This window comes from Empidonax traillii, unplaced genomic scaffold (assembly GCF_003031625.1).
Source record: "Empidonax traillii isolate 1590-97213 ecotype Southwest subspecies unplaced genomic scaffold, ASM303162v1 scaffold166:size2381449, whole genome shotgun sequence".
Taxonomy (NCBI): domain Eukaryota; kingdom Metazoa; phylum Chordata; class Aves; order Passeriformes; family Tyrannidae; genus Empidonax; species Empidonax traillii.
This window is the reverse complement of record NW_020955359.1, coordinates 541,119-563,053: the sequence shown is the minus strand read 5'-3', so window position 1 is coordinate 563,053 and position 21,935 is coordinate 541,119. Positions and strand designations below refer to the sequence as shown.

Sequence of the window (21,935 nt, the reverse complement as noted above, 5' to 3'; positions counted from 1 at the left end):
GGTTTGTATGTATTTAGAGATGTGATTCCAGATCAGCAATATCCTAGGTGTGCCTTCCTGCAGAGAAAAGTAAACATACCAGTTTTACTGAAAATAAATGAAGTATCCTTATGTCTTTATAAGAGACACATCTTTTTAGAGAATGTAATAATGCAGTCTTATTTACTATGCAAGCTGCATGCAGAGACTCTAGATTTTCGGTGTCATCAAGACTAACCTGCCATACTGTCAACATTTCCAAGGAAAATGCATCAGCACACAAAAGCAGGCCCACTAACTCCTCTGCATCTGAGCTGTCTCCTTTACATTAGCTATGCAAATTAAATCTCTGGAGAATCCTGCCTTAATTTGAGGCTTAGTTTGTATTTGTTTGTATCAGGCACTTCATTCTTCCCTGTAATTTTCACAACCACACGTAGTTTTGCATAAAAGGAAATTAAAAATGCATATTCTTTTTTGTTTGTTTGTTTAAACTTTATTAAATTACGCAGTAAGAACCCATCTCCACACAAGTGTTTCATTTCTGGATTGCAGAGGTATAATACATGAGCCACAGGTGAGTGCATTACCCCTCCCTTCCCCCCAGCTTCCAAGAAACAAAACAGCAGGTACAACACACTCCTGTTACTATGGTTCTCCAACAGATTGTTCGTAAGGATATTTTTAAACTGGAGAAAAATGAAAAGGACCAACAGTGTCAAGTGTCTTGTTCTGCGTACGAATGTTCTTCACTGCAACATTCCAACACCTTTCCTTGCGATGCGGCGCAGAGGGGCAGGAAGCAGCGGCAGTGGAATGCGTTTGCACGGGTACTGTTAGATGCAAAGCCTGTGACTTCCTTAGAGGTAATCAGGCAATCAAGAGTGCAAGGAAGGCCATGTGACTGTTGAAAACTCTTACACTTCAAAGTGCATGTCCACGAAAAGTTGGCAACAGAGGAGAAAGTGAATTCTAAGACCTACTGCGGAGGCAGAGCAGTTAGCATAGTGCAAATACTGAAAGGAACATAAGTTTGCCTGGCATTCATTATGTTATCCGAAAATTACCATCCTACTCAGATGAACTGCTGCAAACCCATTCAATTAAATTAATTTTATGCCAGTAGTGGGCTTGGCTCAAATCCTTTAATACTTGGATTTTAACAGAAAAATGCTGTATTTAAAGTGTGTTTTTACTCTGAAAAGTGACTAAAATGGCATAAAGAATCTTCCCCCATTTTGCAAGAACTGTGCATAATGAATTGATGAAGTTTACAAAAAAGAATTTTTTTATAAATAACTACACAAATTTATCTGGGTTGAGAACTCCAGTGTGCATTTCTGCTTTAGGTATCAGCACCAGTATGATTCTGTAGTTGTAACTGAATTCCGTGGGGTTTATTTGCTCTAAGAAAAGAAGTTGCCTTTTCCTAAAGGTGTCCCACTTAAAAAAAGAAGCAAGAAGTCTTTTAGACAACCAGCAGACAAGCAGGACCTTGATCTAAGTAAGATGATGCCATTTTTAGAGAGACTTTTCTGACCATAATCACACTTTGAGAACTGATTAAAAAAAAAACCTTGGTGGAAGATTCCCTATGGATGTATGACTGAACAACCATCTACAGAAGTAATATGGCAAAGGAAAACTACTTTGCAGAAATCTTTACAGATCTAGATGAAAAAAAATTGGAGAGTCCTTCATTTCTTGGATTATATGTATACCCCTGTGAAGTGAAGCACTAGAATTTACAAGTGTAAACTAAAAGGATTAGGAAAGTGAAGTAAAAAGCATATCACTCTACCTCCACCAGAACATCACTTTATTGTTTATCTGTCATCAACAATGTAAAACTCTACTAGATACTCTATCCTGGTTTTTAAAAAGGTAAAGATTACACTGGATTAGCTACGTCGTACGAAAGAAACTACAGCAATCACAGTAGAATGAGATTGGAGGGACAATTTGAATTACAAAAAAGTGTACACTGCAAGCAGAGGGAAGTGCACATTAAATCAAATGCTTGTAGGATTCATTACTTTTAAATGCACAGTGACAATTTTGAGAAACTGTACATAATAGAATCACAAAAATGACTTTAAAATAACCAAAATTACATTTTGCACTTGACCATCCAACTCATAAGTAATCATTGATGTTCTATATTTTCAGTGCTTTTGGAAAAATTGTTTACCAAACAAAATTCAAGTTGTTAATTTGACTAAACTGTGAAGTAGAAGGATTGAAATAAAAAGTATATTGGAAGTACACCTAACCTACAAGAATAAGCCAAGAGGGGTGTATGCAAGGAGAAGCTGGGAGGGAAGAGAGAAAGGAAAGAGGAAAGGGAGAAGAGAACAAAGGCTTTTTCTTCTATCTCAGAAGTTCTTCCAATGCAGCGTATTATCTGATGTACAGCTCTTTGCTTTCAGTCCATTTCTGAAGTTTACATTTTGTAGCCTTTTCCCGTACTAACTGGTCGACTCAACCAGCACTGCTGCCACATAACAAGAGTAACAAGAATCTGAATGCATCAAATCTGCCCTTGCTGTGATTTCTTCATGGCCCCATTTTTCTGTTTTTCTTTGAACAGGGTTCGGTGTTTCCTGAATTGTTCACAGGGTCAGATGGAATTGAGTTCCAAATCACTCTGCGGTTTGTAGCATCCTGATTTCTTTCTGCAGCTGACCCCCAGACACGTTTGCAGTTCTTCCGTAGCAGAAAGACAAACCGTGTTGCTCAAGCGGTGAGCTTTCACCCTTGACCGTGGGGGTTGCAGACCATTGTGTTTAGCGTATCCCTGAGTGCAGCTATCCTGCAGGATTCACTTCCCAGTGCACCGAGATTTCCTAGGTTTCCTCAGATTAAGCCCCAGTATGCATCACCACCGACTGTGGTGCGGCTACGGATGCCTGAGGCCGAGTTGATTCTGGTGGGTGTCTGACCTCGCTGAACCAGACCGATCTGCTGTCTCCCTACTCATACCCAGGCAGTCCAACCTTCATACAGCTGAGCCAAGTTATCTAGATTAGTTGCTTCCTTAATCACAAAGTCAACCTATTAAAAAGGTCAAACAAGTAATTAAAAATAAGATAGAATTTTAAAAGTGTTTAAGTGATCTTAGAACTTACTGTCGAATGTCACCTGCGAATGCTTCAGGCGAAAAAAAATCTCCAGTAACTGTAAACATAACTTTGTGCAGTCCACATAAGAAACAGGAATTTGTACTGCAGGGACAAAAATAGGTCCCACTGTCTCATTCATAGCCCCTCTCTGGAAAATAGCCACAACATTCTCAAACTGACATGGACAACTGGGTCCCCTGACTCCACTTCCCAGAGACAGGAGCGTGGCTCTGTTATCTCAGCAAACACAGACAAGTTCTGTCCTTGGACAGCTGTACAGATCTCGTGTTCTCCTTGCCTATCAACAGCTGTGGAACAAATGTTAGCTTACTAAAAGACAAAAGGCAGTTTTAGCCAATTCATGACTTTACATAAACCTCCCATATAGAAAAACAAAGGCATATGACAGGGAAAAAAATAAATGCAACAATGTAAGGCAGCAGCAAACCTGATTTGCACTGGAATATGTCCCACACCCCAAAAGGAACTTGAAGGCACACTTCAGCGCACACACACACATCCTTACACATTTAAAGCAAGGACCAGCACTGGAATTTTATTATTTTCAACTCACCTGTTCAGCCACAGACATTCTCCTGTTGGGATCCACATCTCGGCCCTCTAACTTGGCTTTGACCCGCTTCCACACGCTAACTGCGTATGAATTCCTTTCCTGCACGGCTAAAGGCACAAATAAAGTTAATCAAGTTTTACATTCCTGCACAGAAAACCACTGAGGCATTTTAGGTTTTTTTTGTTGCTGTCAGTGGTGGGATTTGTTTGTTAGTTTTTTTCTGGTTGTTTTTTTTTTTAAGGTCTGTATTTACCTTTTCCTGTTTTAGGGTCCCTGGCTGTCTTTTTGGGACTACAAGCAACACTTTTGCCAGTTCCTGGGACTGTGCTTGGAGGAGTATCTGCTGATGTTGCAAGGTTTTTCTGAATTAGCTTTCTTGCATTCTGTGACATCACCTCTGGCTGAGTTTTCTGCCCTGTATTGCTACGTACAGCTGGAAAGAAAGTTTAAAAGCACTTAAAGTCTTCAAAATAACAGTATATTATAGAGGCAAGAAAAAGCACAATTAAACGTGTATAATGCAGTTATCAATTCTTCAGAACAAATGCATTTTAAACCCGGTACCAGTTTTCAGTCTTCCCATTTTCTAATTTTTTTCACTTCAAGAAGTTTTATTCCACTGCAAAACATTTGTTTACATTAAGCAAATTTTCATGGACTCTCAACCTCTATCATTTGTAGGGCAGTTATAAAATGCAACCCTTTTTCTTGATAGAAGTTATAAACCTGCCCCTAGTCCCAATATTAACAGTAGAGTAATTCTTTAAATAGAAACGATTTCTCATGAGAAATGCCACTCATGTTTTTAACTGTAAGTAATGAAAATTTTTCAGACATGAATGTTTTTGAAGGGTTTTCAAATTAATTCCAAAGTTACCATATATTTTAATAATAATTTAACAGAAACTACAGTTCAGATGATACACAACAGTGCTTTCCATGTAGGTGTTGTGGGGTGAAAACAGGTCTCAAAGGCCATGATCAAGCAGTCATTCAGTATTGTATGACAAATTACTTAAATTTTATGGGGTTTTATAATCTTATAGAAGTTTTCTGTATTTCAAAATTTAGTAAGAGCTATGATCCCCTCTTTAATATCAATTCCTGGTGGTTTCATGTTTGCACTTGTTCAAGTATTACCTGCAGCAAAGGTTGGCTGATATGTAGGAGCAGAAGTTGGGCTTGAGCATTCATTTGATGTATCCGTGACTAAGGGTGATGCAAAACCCACCAGATTATTGTAGACACTAGAAAACATAATGAAATTGATAAATGTTCATGCAACTATTTGACTTATTGAAAACTCAAAAAGAAAATTAAGTCAAATTTTGCAGAAAGATTTCTGCTTTCTAAGAAAACCATCAAGTAGGTGCCTCATGATGTGTTCCTGCTATGTGAAAGCAGACAAGCAAAATGCCTTTTCTCACTTGAGACAAAGTGACTTTCTTACCTTTGGCTCTGTGTTTTTAGTTCTTTCAAGGTGGGAGTTATTTCCTGCAGCATTTCAACATGTTCCTGACTGCGGACTTGACCCATAACCTGAACTAATGTAAACAGAACTGTCTGAATATTATCTTGCCACGATTTATATTCGCCCAAGAACTGCCTAACACTATTTTCATAGGGAACATCTTCACCATCTGCCAAAGCTGCTTCTTCATCCTGTAACAAAGATGTGCATAAAAGGTTAACTGCTATATTTTAAATAAGAGAGTAAAGCTGAGCATTTTTTAGCCCTTTCAGCCCCTCAGTTTGTCATTTGGCTACTAATAACCATAATGTTCAGTAGTTCATTTCAAGAGGATAAATTTAAAAATTATAAAATGTTTCACTGATTAAGAACCAAGAGAATTTATAAACAGAAAGTTTTTCAACTGCCAATAGAGAGAATTCAACCAAAGCCTGCTCAGCCTAGTGATAGAAAGTCTTATGAATTCTTAGAGATAAAATTAACTCTATGTCTTGAACTCCATATGCATGAACACATTTCACTGTTTCTAGATACTTTAAAAAGCACATAGCTACAAGTGTTATTTTTCTTAAACTGTATTGACATGGGCTTGAGGAATAAATTTAAGGATGTTTCAGGCATACCTTTGCCATAGCTTTCAGTAGATGTTTGACATCTCCAAGTTGTCTGTTATGTCCCGTGAGCACAGTTTTAATACCATCCACCAGATTCTGAATTGTTTCACAAACTGTTTCTATTTGCTGTTCTCTTTCTGTTTGTACTGTTCTCTGGGTAGATATTTCCTGGGTCAACTGCTTGTGAGCTGAGTGGAGCCATTCAGAGCTGCCAATAGGATGTTCAAGACCAGTGCCCTAAAAATAACAGAAACATTTTATCTGTATCCAGAGATAAAATTCAATTAGTGTAGATGCCACTGAGAAGTGTTTATCAGCTGACAGCACAAACCCTGTGATCCACACCCCGTAGGTACATATAACACTGACTTAGAATGGAACACAAAACTGAGAACTCCTTACAGGGATTCTACAATGTTTAGTGTTTTGCTTTGACCTTTGCTTACCACTCTCTGGAGCAGACGAAGCTCCAGGTCAGACACTGAGCTGTTGAACTGGGATGCAAAGGAGCACATTTGTTGACAGCGTTTGAGAAGTTCAAATAATGCAGCATCAAGATTTAAGGCTTCTGCTGTTCTAGTACGTAAACTTTCAAAATGAATGATATTACTGCAAAGGAAAGTGACCTGAAAAATCAAAGCAAGAGTGAGATAAATTATTCCAATTCAACTGCCTATAATACAAACTGCTTTTTTTTCCACACCCTTAAAAGTGAGAATTTTAAACACACAGATACTGCTCTGTTACAGTAGCTGTATCATGTCAGGGTCATCCAACCCTGCAGCAATTCTCACAGAGATTATTCATATTGCTTTTCAAGTGGGATTCCCAGAAGTATTTAGTTATCTATGTTTGGTCTTTAGCTGCAGAGCAGAAAAATATCTTCTACATAAATCTCAAGTAGGAAATGAAGAGTGAATACACTTAGAGTCAATAGGACCGTACTTATCTACAGTACCTGACTTGCTCTTTGACTTTCTTTAAGTACAAGGTTTCTTCTTTCAGCAATAGTGGCATCAAAATCTTGCAAGACTGGTGCCAGTGCAGGATTAGCACCTCCTGCCCATTTTAAACGCTGCTCAATACTTGCTTCAAGTGCTGCTAGCTTCTCCTGCATTGAGGAAGGAAAAAATATCCAAATCCCGCTTATATATACATATATACAATCCATACTGATATATATCATTCCAAGCCTAACTTTAAAAAAAAATTTATGTATATATAACACATTTTTATACCCTTCTATGTAAAATACTGTGGTATTCATGATTGATAGATTAACAATAAACATTCTATAATACCAACACCAAGAAAAGCTAAAAAGCTGAGCTGAGCCACAGCACATAAACCTTAACACATGGAATAATTGATTTGCCCAGATCTACAAAGAAAGCTTCTGACACTTAGCTAGTAAAATTATTTACTATCATTATAGTAAATTCTAAGGCAGACAAAAAATAGGAGCATTAAGCACCCTTCAGAAAGAAAAGGTATCTTATTTTTTGTCAAAGAGATTGACTGATATTCCAGAGAAAATGTCTTCAATGAGACAGCAAAATCAAACACTGAGACAGTATATATGAGACATAATGAAAGAGATCAATTAAATACCCCTACATTAGTACAAGATAGCAAGACAGGTAACATAATGTGAAGGTGGTACATGATTTTACAGTTTGTGTTAGAATCACATTCCAATATCCTGATGAACAAACCTCCCCAAACGAGTCATACCTGGACTGTTGCAATTGAAGCTTCAATCTGACTGAGCGTGTGAAGTTTCTTTTTCATGCTGGCTAAAATTGCAGAACGAGGTGGAGGAGTGACAGAAATAGCTTGTGGGCGACTGATGAGGAGATCTTCATGCTGCCACTTAAGGAAGATAACAGCAATACTCAGTTATCAGTATTGCTCAGCACAAAATACTTTGCATCATAAACAGCAATTCCAGTGCTCTGGTACATTTTATGAGTAAGGGCATTTAAAAGGGCTGCACGTCAGATGATACCAGCATGGCTTCAAAGTTCTAAGTCATTAGAGAGTGTTCAATTATACAATTAGTTGTAAATTGTGTTTTGCCAGCTTGGATGTTCGTACCATTTAAACAGTCACTAACTTACTAGAAGTGATTTACACACTTTTTTTGATCTGAAGGAAAGCCATCAATATTCAGAAACAATTCACTTGTGATGCATTAAAATCAACACGACTTTGCTCATCAGTCTACAGAACGGTTTATTAACTGTCACGCAGAAAGCCTTGTCCCTTAACCTACAAATCACTATAAAATCAAGATCACTGACACTACAGTACAACTGGATACCAGTGTACAGTTCAAGGTACACCATGGCATTTATCTAAGGCCTCAGAAGAGCATTTTTCAGGATTGATAATGCTATTTATATTTTTTAAAAAGGCAAACTGGAGCAAGGACACAGCTAATGCATTAAAACTTTGAAGGAAAGATCCAAGACAACACACAGCAATGCATGCTGTTTCAAGCAGTCTCCTCCCTTAAAGTCATAATCTTCTTGGAAAACAGGGGGAGAATGGGACAGCATTGCTAGTAAGAAAGCCAGTGAAAGACCTGTTTTCTGAGAAATTACTTAATGGCTATTGAAAAAAAAAATTACACATATTGACTCAAAAAGAATTTACACATTGCCAAATTTGCTTCTTACAAAGCAGCTAGCCTTCAAAAGGAGGTAGCTCTAACACTTCTTTCCATGTATATTTACAGTGTCATTTAAAACCAAAATAGAGGCCATTAAAATACTCTAGAACCTATTCAACAAAATATAAGGTTTTGTTGAGCTCAGACACAGTAAGTCAGCTCACTTTCCACAGACACAATTCAGAAACAAACCACTCTGGGCTGTGACCTCACCTGAAACATGGCAATGTGCAGCTGCACTCTCTGCAGGCTGGTCTTGCAAGATGAAATACTGGTCTCGAGTCTGCGCACCAGGTCGTGCTTCTTCCACGCGGTGTCGTACGAACTCGCCAGAACTGTCGCCCTGTTCATCACCAACTGGGAGAACTTCCCAATCTGGATATTGTGCTCCACAGCTTTCTTGCACAGGTCATCCACAGAAACTTTGCTTTCTGCTCCAAAGTCTTTAGCCTCTACCTGAGCAATGATATCGACACCCAAAGCGCTGATGAAACTGCACAAAGTCAGTCCCAGAGCTTGATTTGGAAGGCCGATTAAAAGCTGCCTCACAAAGTCTGCTGTAAAAGCCTTAATTGGTTTGGCCATTTGATCTTCACTAAAACAAGAGTTCCTGTAAAGGGCTTTCACATTGACAATCTGAACAGGTCCATTTACTGCATTCTGGTCTTCAAGTGAACTGATTCCTTTTAAACGAAAGAAACAGTATTTTTGTTATTAAAAAAATATTGGAAGTACCTAGAAAAATATTACTCGACTTATAAACACAGATTACAGGAATTTTTTTGAATTTCTGCATCCTTGCCATATATGAAAGGTTAAGTTACAGTAAAAGTGCCCATTTTATGTTCTTCTGAACAGGATGAGAAGTGCATAAAGCCATACTGAATATAATAAACAAATAACATTTGTTTACCTGACAGTGTTTTAGAAAAGGTACCACAGAGCCTGAAAAATTCTTTAATGGTTTGCAATCTCTTCAGAAAGAAAATTTCCTCTAGAACTTGCCGATTATTGTCATCATCAAAGAAGTTCACTTGGGTGCTGCGGGCTTCCCTAATTATGTCAATCTTACGCCAAGCAAGAGGTATCTCCATCTTGTTTAGCTGAGCAATATAAAGGAAATAAATTAGGTTTGCTTTCATAAAAGCTTTCTATTTTTTGACTCCAAGAGTACTCTAGAAAGTACAGATCCATACCTTTTCAATCAATAAACCAAATGCAGTTTCCACTTGAGCAAACATTCCATCAAAAGCTACCAAGAGCATCTGACCAGCTGACATTTTGGGAGTTTCATCAACTGAACCATTTCTCGGCTGAATCAGTTCACCATACTGAGCATGAAGTACTCTTCAAAGGAAAAAAAAAAAAAGAAAAACTTTACATGGTTTTGCTTAGTTCACAATAAGTAGGATTTTAAGCTGATTGATCCCACACATAGAACAGATTGGAATTAAGATGCATCTGAACAAGATGAAATTTCTGCAGGCTTTTCCCACCCTCCCCGCCCTTTTTCCACATGAATCCCAATGCTGGTCTCAAGAACAGCTAAGGATACCATAAGACTGTATTAGAGGACCACCTACAAAGCTATAATAATAGCTAGAAAATACAGGTAGAAGATACAGACTGTACTTTCTATGAGCATGTTAAAGTTATGAATAGTTAGAGAGGCAGATATCACCTTTCCCTCCTTGGAAACCAAGCACTGGTTTTATAACATGCACACACATAACTGACTGAGTGTGGGGTAAAAAGGTGGAGGGTGAGGTCTCAGGGTATGGCTGAGACACTTTAACAGCTGGGTGCTCCTGAAGGGTGGTCTCATCCCTCCCTTCCCTTATGTCGCTTTTGATCCTCAACTAACGGGCTGAGCAGGTTTGCCAATGAGTAAACCAGGAAAAAACTAATCTAAGAGAAACAACATAAATTGTTCTCAGTGCATACAGCCTTGGCTGTACTGCCGCTGGAGCCACCACAACTGGCTCAAAGGAAGCTCTGGAACTGGCTCAGTTCTGTACCAAGCACTTCCCTGGAAAGGTACTGTCCCACATTACAAGATGCACAAGTCTTTCTGTTTGGCTGGGGTTTTGTTTGTTTGCATTTTGGTTTTTTAATCAAGTCACTGACTCATTATGCAAAAGCCGCTCATCAACCCTCCTGACAAGAGGAGTGCCATGGTTACAAGCTCTCCCTTCCACGAGTTCCTCCCACAAACTAATGAACCAGCTCCTATTTTTAGCATCCTTTAACTTCAAATACAAAAATCACAACAACATTTTCTGGAACAAGTTGACTACCATAAGTCAGCTTTAAGCAGATGTAAGTGTAAATTGCCATAGCTCCACGTCTCTGTGTATGCATGTGGATAAAGACACCAACTCAGAGGAAACAGTGCACTTCAGACACTGCACTTTGCTTACGGGCGTTCTTGGGGAAAAAAACATCTATATATCAAATAATAATAAATTTACACAAACTAATGTTCTGCAGTCTTCAATCTCTCACACCTGAACTAAGAAAAAAAAAAAAAAAAAGGTGATTTACCTTGCAACATCAATGTAATGGGTATGTGTTTCTTCCTCTAGACCCATAGCAGCATTTCGTAAGTAGGCTTGAAGAGATTCAACCAGTGTTTGCAAAGGGACTCCATCAGTTGTTTGCTCTATAAGATTATCCAATTCATGGAGCATACTTTCTAAAGTATACTCTCCTTTCATTAAGCACCTAAGTGCCTCAGGGAAAATGATCTGTCGGAAGTTTGAGTTCAATTCCTGTTGGGGAGTAAATAAGAAAACATAAGAAATTTTCCTCCCTCAAAAAGTATCATACACAACATCTTTGTCATTTTAGTATTACACCACCCTGCAGCAGGCGTCATCTAAAATGTAACATGATGCTGGTCAGCCCAGAGTCAAAAGTCGTTTTTTTAACTTTAAAGAAATCAGGAATACATTAGACCTTGTATAAAGCCAAAGGCTTGACATTTGTAGAAATGCAGCAACAACTGTCTCCACAGCACCAGCAAGACATGAAGCTAGTGTATCTATAAATCTGATACTAACTGCTTCCTCATGGTTACTTACTTGACAGCAGTTTTTACAATTTGTCAGCATAACAGTTTCTTTCAATCAAATAAAACTGTAAACAGAAGAAGCAAATGCCTGTTCAACTCAGCCAAATACAGCAATCGAGACTAAGATTTAAGTAAAAAAACCCAGCAGCATCATAAACAAACATTTAGCCCTTTAAGGAAGAATCTATTAAAAATGGCTTAGCTGAAGTCTTGAATGTTGGAGGAAAAGGTGACATAAAAGTAAGTATCACCTGAAGAGAGATATAGACTCCATTTGCCAAGTGAACAGCTTCTGATGCTTCAATGGGGTTCGGAATATCCAAGTCCTGAGGTACAAGATGACACTGCTTCAGCAACTGCACAAGGCATGTGACATTCCCACTCATGCTGCAAAGCTCCTCCAAGAACCAGGCTCCGTCTCTTGAAGTCAAATCAACCAGCTGCTCTCCAGCACTCGATGCTGCACCTTCCATCATCAGATTTCGCCTAGATGGATCACGACACTTAGACAACATGCCTGCTGTTGCATTCTTCACATAATTACATCACTTGAATATCCCTTGTCTCACACAAAACTCACCAAGTTTCACGAGAGGGAACTCACCTTGTCAGCGCACACAGAGCGGAGATGATGACACTGGCCAAGCTCAGCGAGCCCTCCTCTCCATTTTCGTGAAGGAAAACTTTTATGCACCGTTCAATTTCCTTGAGCTGCTCCTCGCAGACAGGCACAGTGACCGCCTCCTGTTTCAAACGCTCCACCTGCCGGATCAGTCTGTTGTTGATATCAGCCGCGTAGCGCTGCAGGGTCATTTCCGTGGCAGTTATGAACTGGCACATGCTCGGAGGGGGCTGAGGAGCATATTGCATTTCATACCTGCAAAGCAAAAAGTACAATGACAAAATTTTCTCCAGTATTAGATAACTGCAAAAGAAAAATAGTCTGTGTAAGAAAAATACTCTCCTTGCAAAAGTATTTATTTTCATTAAAAAATTAGGATAGAAATTTTTTTTGAACAATGCACTATTCTCTCAACTTACTTCCTAAAGATATCCTGACAACGCTCTATTGTCATGTTACAAATGAGTTCTTCCATCCAGGTTTTCCACTGCTCTATTCGGTGCTTCTGAAACACAGCTTTTGGATACTGCAGAGCAACTGTTGCATAGTTGTGCAGCTGTTCGAGACATCCCCGTAACACGGATCTTCTCTGCTGGAGAAGAGCACCAACTTCTCCTTCCAGTTGTTCACACTGACTGATTAGATGTGCCTGGCCTGCATTTTGCAGAAATGCTGTTGCTGGGACATAACTTGGAGGACCTTTTAAGAAAGATGATTAAAAATTAAGATGCATCTCTGAAGCAGACACATTTTATAGCATTCAAATACTGAGCTCTAACACCTTTTCACAAATATTCTTTTACTTGGGATAAAGGAAGCATGGAGAATTCATACTGAGAATTTTGAGCACAAGGTAAGAGAATCATCTCATGCCCAGCTGAGACTGAAACCAGCACAGACAAGTTCCTTCAGACACCTTGGCACAGAAGCCTTGAAATGCTCTAAATTACCCCTTGAAGAAGCCTCTTTCTTTCATTACATACAGGTCCTTGCCTTTAGGTTAGAGGATACTCATAATGCCTCCTTGATATTAAACTCTAGGTGTTTTCAAACCATTAAAAACACACCCACAGATAAAATTTTATACCTAGATCCATTTGCGTGCTAATTTCTTGAAGAAGACTTGCAAGTTGTGTTGCCTCTAAGTTACTGAAAGCAGTTTGGTAATGTGTTATCCACTGCTCAAACTCATTCAGCTTCACTTGGATTGCTTCTTGGACAGCTCTTTGTTGAGACTGCAACTGTGTGTGCTCAGAATACCTGAAATTATTGAAGCCACAGAATCAAGTAAGTACTACAAGAAAAAAAATACTTAATGCTATAGAAAACATAACCATATCAAACAATACAACTCCTGTGTTGACCAGAAAATGAATATATTCTCACCAGTTACATAAAAGTAATGTTACATTAATAACTGTTTCCCCATAATATAATTAATTGAACTGTGAGACTCCTGACAGAACTCCTGGCTCCTCTGTACCTGTGCTGAAGCGTGTGGGAGGGATGATCCACCCCTTCTGCACCTTCCAGAAATTCTATCTCTTCCAGTAGTTTTCCTTGCAACTTTTCCACATCTGTCAACTGCTCTTGCAGGTTCAGATATTCTTCTAAGCTACTGTCCAGTTTTGGCAGCACAGCAAGCATTTCATCTCTATTCTTAAACCAGTTAACCTGTAAACAAAACAAAGATGTTACAGAACTGCACTTAACACAAGCAGGTAAGAGAAAGTAAGATACGGCAGAACTTAATCCTTCCTTGATGCTGTTCATCTAGGACTGCTTCCAGTGCTACAATGCTAAATCTTCACAGACATTCCTTATTTAGATTGCTCTCTAAACCTCTGTTTTTATTCCCCTAGCCCAGATGCAGCCAAAACATCAAAACATGTTTTAGAAGTAAGCATGCAGAAACTGAAAATTAAATACTTGCAAGTTTAATATAAGCACTTCCCTTAATACAAACTCAATTTAGCTCAATAAAATTTGTAAACTGTTTCTAAAAAGTTACCTTATCTTCCACCATCCCCCAAATGCAAATAAATGCAATTAAAGCACAGGCCTACTTTGGTTTTAAAATAGAAAATTACTGTTGTAAACTCACCTTTATCTCTGCCACCCTTGAAGAGAAGAGACTGCGTGTAATATCTCTTTCCATCTCCCTTTTGCTCTGTTTGTTTTCAGCCTGCTGGCCACCCCCACCATAGACAGCTCCAGCAAATCCTGCTTCCCCTCCCGCTGTCCAGTCCACCAGTGGATCATAAACAAAAGCTTCAAGCAATGTGAGCAAAGTCTCTCTCCCACGACGCATGATATGAAGGACCTGCATCACATTTTAAACAGACTCATTCTGATTCTGCAATTATCCTCATAGAATAGCGGAAATTTAGGTGCAAAATACTGCACATAACCTTAACCACTACAGAGACGGGAAGACCACCCCAGTGTGTACAAATGGAGCTAAGGCTGCAGGAAGTCACCAAAACTCAAGATTGCATTCTAACCCTCCACACAAACTCTGTACACTGGCCACAGACACTTAAGGAAGAAAACTTTGCCTTGTTCAGAGCATTTTTCTTTTTAAAAATATATCTGGTTATCAAGGATGAGTCCCAAAGAAAGAGGGTAAGCAAAACATCACAAAGAAAAGATTCAGAAAAACATAACATTTTATATCAAGAGCTAGAAGTTCCCCTTCCCCCCTAAATCATAACAGTACCACTCAAATGTGTGACATGCAAGTATCTGACACTCATGTTTCTTAAAATACGTATCATAGGATATACCTAAAATAAGTCCAACAAAAATCACAGCAGGAAAAGTGAAGGATTTATAAACCAGCAAAAGAATGTTTAATAGAAAAGTTTTAAAAGAGTATTTGGCAAGTGACAGCCCTTAGTTTTCAAGTTTCCTAACCTACCTGTTCACAAGAGAGCCTGAAAACCCCTTCTACTCCTGTAACTCCAAGTGCTGTTTCAATGTTGTGCGTCATCCGGAACGGAACCTTCTCCGGTACCCTAAGGCTTTTCCCTTTAAGATAAAAATTTAAGTTGTTTCTTTTAATTAGCAAGAAGGGAAACCTTTTATTTGAATAACATAGAGCATTTTTTAAATTACCTTTTTCAAAGCAAACATTATAATCTATGTGGACAACTTCTCCTGTAGTCATATCTATAAGAACATTATCCAGATGTCTGTCTCCAAGACCAATGATGTAGCCAACCATGGACATAACTGCAGTGGATCTTGCATACGACTTTAAAGAGAGTTTCAGGAAAAAATTATTTGTGGGAATCCTCTGCCAACACATTGGACTGACTACCATCTTAAAACAGTATTTTAAGTGTAAGTGTAAGACTAATCAAACCCAACTTATTCCAAGCAGTTTTCTATTTGTTCTTTGATGATATCTTACAAGAGTTTTCATGTCTTAGGCTGATAATTCTAGTATAATAATGCAGTTAATCGGGTCTATACCCACTTTTTAATTCCAGATGGTACAATTGCCAACATTTCCTGTCACATCCAACATCAGCAGTGCTAGCTCTCCAAACTCACAAGTATCACTGCTTGCACACATCTCGGTCATTTGTTGCCCCTCATCCCATTAAAACCACAGTCTCTCAAAGGTAAAATATAGTTGTCATAACTCACCTGTGTAACTCTCCACCATTCATCTGGTGTGGTACATGATGACCAGAGCTCCTTAGCAAGGAGATTTGGGGGAGTTGCTTCCATCAGTTCTTCCAGAACAGCCCTCATGACATTCAAGGGCCAGTCACGACGTGACACGTCAAGACTAAGCCCGACTGCCTTTAAAGCAGGTCCAATTTTACTGTAGTAAAGTTCACTGGGTCTAGGCACTATTCCAGGATTCTGAGGACTCTGGTAAGAGTCCTGAGCCTAGAAGAGGTAAAAAGAGTAGTTTACGTATTGCAACTCATTACCACACAAAAGTATCTCTATAAAATCAAAACACATTGTTTTGGCCGAACTGCAATCAAAATAGATCTTCCTCTTCCGACTTGTTCTCGTTCTAAAAACACAGTAGTTACCTTTTGTGCTTGTAAAGCAGCTTCTCGCTGTTGCCAGCGCTTGTAGAGACCAAACAAGGGTGTAGCTCCATCCACCCACTGGATCAAGCCTGACCTTGTTCCCAGAGGTGTCACAGAGTAGTGCCTTGCATGGAACCGTGGTGTCTCTTGGCGGTTGATAGTAGCAAACATGGTGTTCACAATTGACAAGAACTGCATGATTCTTTCATCTAGATGCAAGTCTTCCAAGCCTGCAACAAATTCATTCAAAATTTAGTTTCTAGAGAGGAAAAAAAATCTTCTCCCAGAGCCCAAAATTTAGCATTTTTTAAGCTACTTTATTTCTGAATATGAATATCTTTATAAATTATGCAGATTAAGCACGAGTTGTTCAGCCTAAACCTAAATATTTACATGGTATTTACCTACTAGAATCACCAGTTTATGCCAGCCCACTCTGTGAGAGGTACACACAACAGTTACTAACATAACAATAGGCCTTGCCCTTTCACGGAAGGGTAAGAAGTGTCTCAAGTTCTCTTTTCGGTGCCACCTTAAGCTTCGGAAAAATTGCATCCAGCAGGACACTGCTTCTGCTGAAAACCTTATAAAGAGGGGATTTGAAATACCCCAGACTTACAGCTTCACAAGGCAAAATTCCTTGAAAATATTTGGTGAAGTGGGAAGTAGAGAAGAGAGAGAGAGCAAATGCTTCCAGCCCCTCTTTCTCCGTATCATTCAGGCAGATAAAGCAGAAGTTGCACCATGCAATCTTCCTGCCTTTAAGACAGTCTAATTTATAACAAGAGACAGTGCCTTGTATAAGAAAAATGCAATTACTTACCTTTGAACAGGTAGGGATAGTTCTTCCCATCTGAACCCAGGAAAAGGAGCTTTTTAGGTTTGGTTTTGGTAGGCAGGATTGTGATGGTGCTGCCCACACTGTGAATTGTGACTGTGTCCCTGGTAGATACTTCTCCAGGAAGTGCAATTTCAGTGTTCATCATGGCAGCCAACCAAGGACTGATTTCTTCAAGTCGTAAGAGGTAACTGGCCCGTTTCTGTGCTCTTTGCTGCAAACTCAGCATGACCTATTCCAAAGAAATTTTATTCTTTTAGGTAGAGGTTCACCTTAACAGTATTAAAAAACAAAACCACCACCAATCCAGACTTAATGGTGGTCATTTCCAGAAAGCACAGAGACTTTTTCTTACATTCCCTTCCACCCTATTGATCCAGATACAGTTTAGGATGAAGATGACAAAAACTAAGAAACATCCTTTATACAGCAAATACACTCTGGGCAGTGATAAGCACTGAATTCATAACAAATCATGCTCCTCCAGAGGTTTGCTTCTGCATTATAAATATTTCAGCTGTGGTCAAAGACAGCAGCATTCAGCAACTTCCTGTTTATGTATCTGCATGTTGTTTGTTCTGCAAAGCAGAAGGGAAAGTACAGGGAAAAGTACAGTATTTGTGTGTAAAACCTTGGTTCTGTCTAGCAAGACTTTTAAAAACCACCAGGCTGGCTCTGAATAGCTGAGTGAATATTTTGTTTCTCTTCAGACCCACAAAACACTAAGACAAGATGACATAATTGACAAAGTACCCCAGGAAGGGCTGATCATTTTAAAGTTGTTGTGTAGCCTGAGGATTATGTTTAGATAACCAGAGAATTAACTTGTTAAAATTTCAGTACACTAAACTCAAATGGCATACTTTCAGAAAAATAGTATTTAAAAAAAATAAAGGCCCCTGCTCCCAAAACTAAGAGCATTCCAGATAGCAGAAGATGAAAGATTTGAAAAACAATGTAATTTCACTGAATAGAAATGCAATAACAGACAGTCAACAGGCCTTGCTAAAAGCAAAAATTACTGTGCTTTTGTGTCCAGGGTGCCTGCACTGAAAAGACAAAGTTTCAGACTGCAATTCTGATATGGCAAGAGAACAAGAGGAGGAGAGACTCAAGCAAAAGGTGCAGCAAGAGCAAAAAGTCTCTACATTGTGCTCTTCATCTGTGCATATAATACCTCTTTAAATGGGAGCCAGCTGCTTCCAGGTTTAGCAGGATTCAAAGGATTCTTAAGTTTCTCTAGTGCATTTTCAATTGCATCTCCATAGTTATCCTGAAACCACTTCTCGTGAGGAGTCTCTGCAGGAGCTGCAGTGATGCTCCGCACGTGTTCCAGGGCAAACACGATGGGCTTCATTAGAGCTGTGTGCTTCTCACGCATGATTGCGATTTTCTCCTCTCTGGTATAAAAAAAGCCACACCAAAATTTGTTCTTAATGCCATAAAACCAAGTTATCTCATAATCAGAGCATTAAAATAAAACGACAAATGAGACATTGAAGAGTTCATGAAAATCGTTACATCTCTAAAATGAGATCTTCAAGGATGATCATATTAAAAAGAAGAGTATTTCATTCCACATTGAATGCAGTGCTCCTCTGAACCACACTTTTTGGTTTTTGCCTTTTTTTTTTTTAAATGAAACATTTGATCTGAGTTCTTCATCACTGAATGAGAAGCTCTGAGCAAAAACCACTCTAAACAACTGATTGCCTTTAAGAAAAGAGCTCCTTACTACTACTTCTTGAGGATGTACCACACTATAAAGAAGAGGAAGAAAGATTCAGATCATTCTGTTCTCCCACTTCATGTTAGTCCTGACAAAGGGATTCAAGAGGCTTTCTTAACATTAGCCAGGTGCCCAGTGAATGGATCTCCTCTTCCATTACTCCATTCACAGGAGAAGCCAGATGAGGGAGAAAAAAACGACTTGCTCAACACTGAAAACTAAACGCAGATTAAAACATTCGGTTTACTCCAAACATCTGTATTTAAAGTAACCTCTAAACAGATTACACCCTTCAACACGCTTGTCCTCATTTTATCTGACCTGGAAATCAAGAACTATAATAGGATCTCAATCCCCAATTTAAAGTGTTAAACCTAATGCATATTTTTACTAAAGAAATCCCAACATGGATTTACAAGTAGACTGTTGCTGTTTCTCATTTGATTAGAGTACAAGCTGCAACATCAAAATGTTTTGAAATAAGGCTGCAGGCTTACAAAGCAGCAGCTGGGATAGTATGAACTCAGGAGCAGTATCACTGGCTGGCTGGTTTGACTGTATGCTTCCCAAGAACAAACAGTGGTTATGCTGTCATCTGAATTACTGAAGAAGACATACTTCCGGAGAGTGTTGTTGTTTTGGACCCTCTTGACTTCATCTTCCAGTTGCTGAATCCGTCTGAGGACATACATGTGCTGCTGCAGTAAAACCCCCAACCAAAGTTCATCCCAAAGAACGGTAACTCTGCGCAGCTCAGCCACCAGCATCTGAACCTGTATAAAACAACATTCACTTCTTTTAAAAGAGTTAGTATTCACACTCATTTTTGTAGATGAACAAGTTGAAAGAAGATGACAGCCTAAAACAAAGAAACACCAGACTTTCAGTAGTCCAACCCCCAAGATATACAAATTCCCTATTTTGTGGTTCAGGTAGCCAAGCAGTGTTCATTTGGATTACTCACCTGCAATACCATTGTTGGATTGGCAGCAGAGAGCTTCTCCACAATTTTGCTGTAGCAATCTTGCATCATTGCTTGATCTTCATTTAATCCAGCTTTTGTATCATCTTTACTACTTTCTTGGGAAGCTGGGGTGCTCCCTCCATCACATTCACCACCCAACAGTTCTTCTCCTTGAATATTACCAAGCAAAGTAGGGATGGCAGAAGGCAGCTTGTTCCCTAAATTAAAGACAGGTGTTAAAGTATTAGCTAAACTAAGATATATCACTCTATCCTTCACTTAGCATCATGTCCCCATATTACACGTGAAGTACTGGTAAAGTATATGAAAAATATGCAAAATTGAAAGTCTTATTTGTCACACTGGTAAACTGGATGAAAGGTATCACTGAGGTCCTATAATAAAAATATTCTTAAGATACAAAGTATCAGAGTTACTGAGGAAAAAAAATCCCTCAGTATCATTTTATCCAGTAAAACAAAACTTATTAGCTCAAGTTTATTTGAATGCTTATTTTTATCTCCATACCTGAAGTCTGGGATTCACTGCTAAGTGAAATGGTTCCCACTATTGCAGGATAGAGTATGAGATGAGGAGAATCTTGAGCCACTCGACACAGTAAGTTGCAAATACTCTGACGAACATACACCTCTGGGTGATTCAGGCGGGAGAAAAGCTGGGGTATAATACCTGCACGGGGAGGAAGAGGAAGTGTGTTGACAAATGAGGCAGAATTTTTATTTTAGTTTTAAAAGTATGCCTTTTTTCTGAATTGTGAGAAAAAATAAAGTCCAAAAGAAAGTGCAATTTTACAATAGTTGGCCTCCTCTCCTGCTGCCTTCCACACTAAGTCCATAACCTTTTGAGGGAAAGTCCCTCAAAACCAGACCCAGCAGTGTAATAACAAATAACTGCTTTTGAGACATCTGGCTTTAGTCACACATCTTTTTAACTGTAGTTAGGAAAAAACCCACCTCATTTGTTTAAGGTGATAATATAATGTAATATGTAATCTGTGCTACTTAACTACTCTAAGATCAGAATGTATGGCAGACCTGAATATCTTTAGTAAATATTATTTAGTAAAAGACAGGTTCTCTTTCTATGATGTTTAAATAAAAATTTTATCAAGGTGCAGCAAACAGCTTTCTGCATTTAGAGAAAATGCATCAAAATTAATTTTTAACAACTAGATACCATCTACTTACCTCTCCAAGGAGCAGTAGGTGTAGTTTCTAGCCCATGCTCTAGGTACTGTCTAAGTTCCCCAGCATGTTTCACAAGCAATCGTAACAGTCTTAGGGTTGCCATTACAATAACATCATCAGTGCTTTGCTCAGAGGTGTTTCTTAAGTGCAGTCTGGGATCCTCTTCATCAAGTGGAACCTTGAAACAAAGAATTACTCTCCAAGTTAAGTATATAGTTCATACCATCATTCAGAAAAGTCTGTAATTGGATTTCCTTATCTGCATGAACACTAACCTGACCAGCATTGAGTTTGAGGAAAGTAAAATATGCACTGCAGGAGAGCTTATAGAGACTGAAGATTCTGTCTACAACTTTCCTCCACACTTTAATTAATCCTTCTGTTGCATTTTCATCTAGATCTGAAAGCCAGGGACAACTTGTTAATAATTGACGCCATATCACATCCACCATATCATCTTCTTCATTGTCCTCATTTTCAGTGATTTGTAGAGTCATATCTTCATCCTAAATGCAAATAAAGAGAAAACAGATTTGATTAAGTCATCCAACAATTTCTGCAAGCAATGTTAGTTCCTAATCCAGTTTTTTGTCTATGCAACTCATGCAACTGCATTACTTGATCACATTACCATACAGATACACATACAGATGTGTTACCACCTACCTAACAGATAGTTTCTTGTGCTGTCTGAATTTTAAGACACTTAAAAGAGTTCACATGAATCCCAAAAATAAGGAAAAATAAGATTTACACTGAAGTTGAACATTTTTTAAGCAAGTAAATTTACACTCACTTGAATCCCGGCTGGACGACACACTGCCTGCCCAAGAATCCCATAGATTTTCTCTTTATCTTCCTCTGCAATGTTGTCTGGAAGCAAGTTCTGAACCTCAGATTTTTCCCTGGGCAGCAGACGAACACCTTCTCCCTGACTGCAACAGTTAATGAATTATTGATTCCCATTGCATGGGTATTTGTAGATACTGAAACCATTAAGACTGTGTATACA

At 38.8% G+C, this 21,935-nt stretch overlaps 1 protein-coding gene across 3 annotated transcripts in view; it reads right to left on the bottom strand.

Moving 5' to 3' along the window:
• Positions 1–29: 29 nt before the first annotated feature.
• The window catches only part of SMG1 (SMG1, nonsense mediated mRNA decay associated PI3K related kinase), a 58,742-nt gene continuing 36,836 nt past the window's right edge, over positions 30–21,935 (bottom strand). For 2 of the 3 annotated variants that reach the window (XM_027885406.1, XM_027885408.1), the window contains 31 exons: positions 21,720–21,858; positions 21,199–21,429; positions 20,924–21,101; positions 20,244–20,405; positions 19,716–19,933; positions 19,370–19,524; positions 18,200–18,422; positions 17,008–17,254; positions 16,185–16,414; positions 15,784–16,032; positions 15,247–15,385; positions 15,050–15,159; positions 14,234–14,452; positions 13,613–13,803; positions 13,217–13,389; positions 12,549–12,828; positions 12,112–12,384; positions 11,759–11,993; positions 10,979–11,205; positions 9,631–9,781; positions 9,348–9,537; positions 8,648–9,117; positions 7,495–7,632; positions 6,719–6,871; positions 6,207–6,386; positions 5,770–5,997; positions 5,126–5,337; positions 4,816–4,922; positions 3,929–4,108; positions 3,676–3,782; positions 468–3,033 (listed from right to left, as the gene is read on the bottom strand). In XM_027885406.1, the coding sequence (XP_027741207.1) occupies positions 2,956–3,033; positions 3,676–3,782; positions 3,929–4,108; positions 4,816–4,922; positions 5,126–5,337; positions 5,770–5,997; positions 6,207–6,386; positions 6,719–6,871; positions 7,495–7,632; positions 8,648–9,117; positions 9,348–9,537; positions 9,631–9,781; positions 10,979–11,205; positions 11,759–11,993; positions 12,112–12,384; positions 12,549–12,828; positions 13,217–13,389; positions 13,613–13,803; positions 14,234–14,452; positions 15,050–15,159; positions 15,247–15,385; positions 15,784–16,032; positions 16,185–16,414; positions 17,008–17,254; positions 18,200–18,422; positions 19,370–19,524; positions 19,716–19,933; positions 20,244–20,405; positions 20,924–21,101; positions 21,199–21,429; positions 21,720–21,858 (6,073 nt within the window). In that variant the 3' untranslated portion in view covers positions 468–2,955. Of the gene's footprint in view, positions 58–467; positions 3,034–3,675; positions 3,783–3,928; positions 4,109–4,815; positions 4,923–5,125; positions 5,338–5,769; positions 5,998–6,206; positions 6,387–6,718; positions 6,872–7,494; positions 7,633–8,647; positions 9,118–9,347; positions 9,538–9,630; positions 9,782–10,978; positions 11,206–11,758; positions 11,994–12,111; positions 12,385–12,548; positions 12,829–13,216; positions 13,390–13,612; positions 13,804–14,233; positions 14,453–15,049; positions 15,160–15,246; positions 15,386–15,783; positions 16,033–16,184; positions 16,415–17,007; positions 17,255–18,199; positions 18,423–19,369; positions 19,525–19,715; positions 19,934–20,243; positions 20,406–20,923; positions 21,102–21,198; positions 21,430–21,719; positions 21,859–21,935 lie in introns of those variants that run through there. The other variant, XM_027885407.1, reaches the window with a different exon arrangement.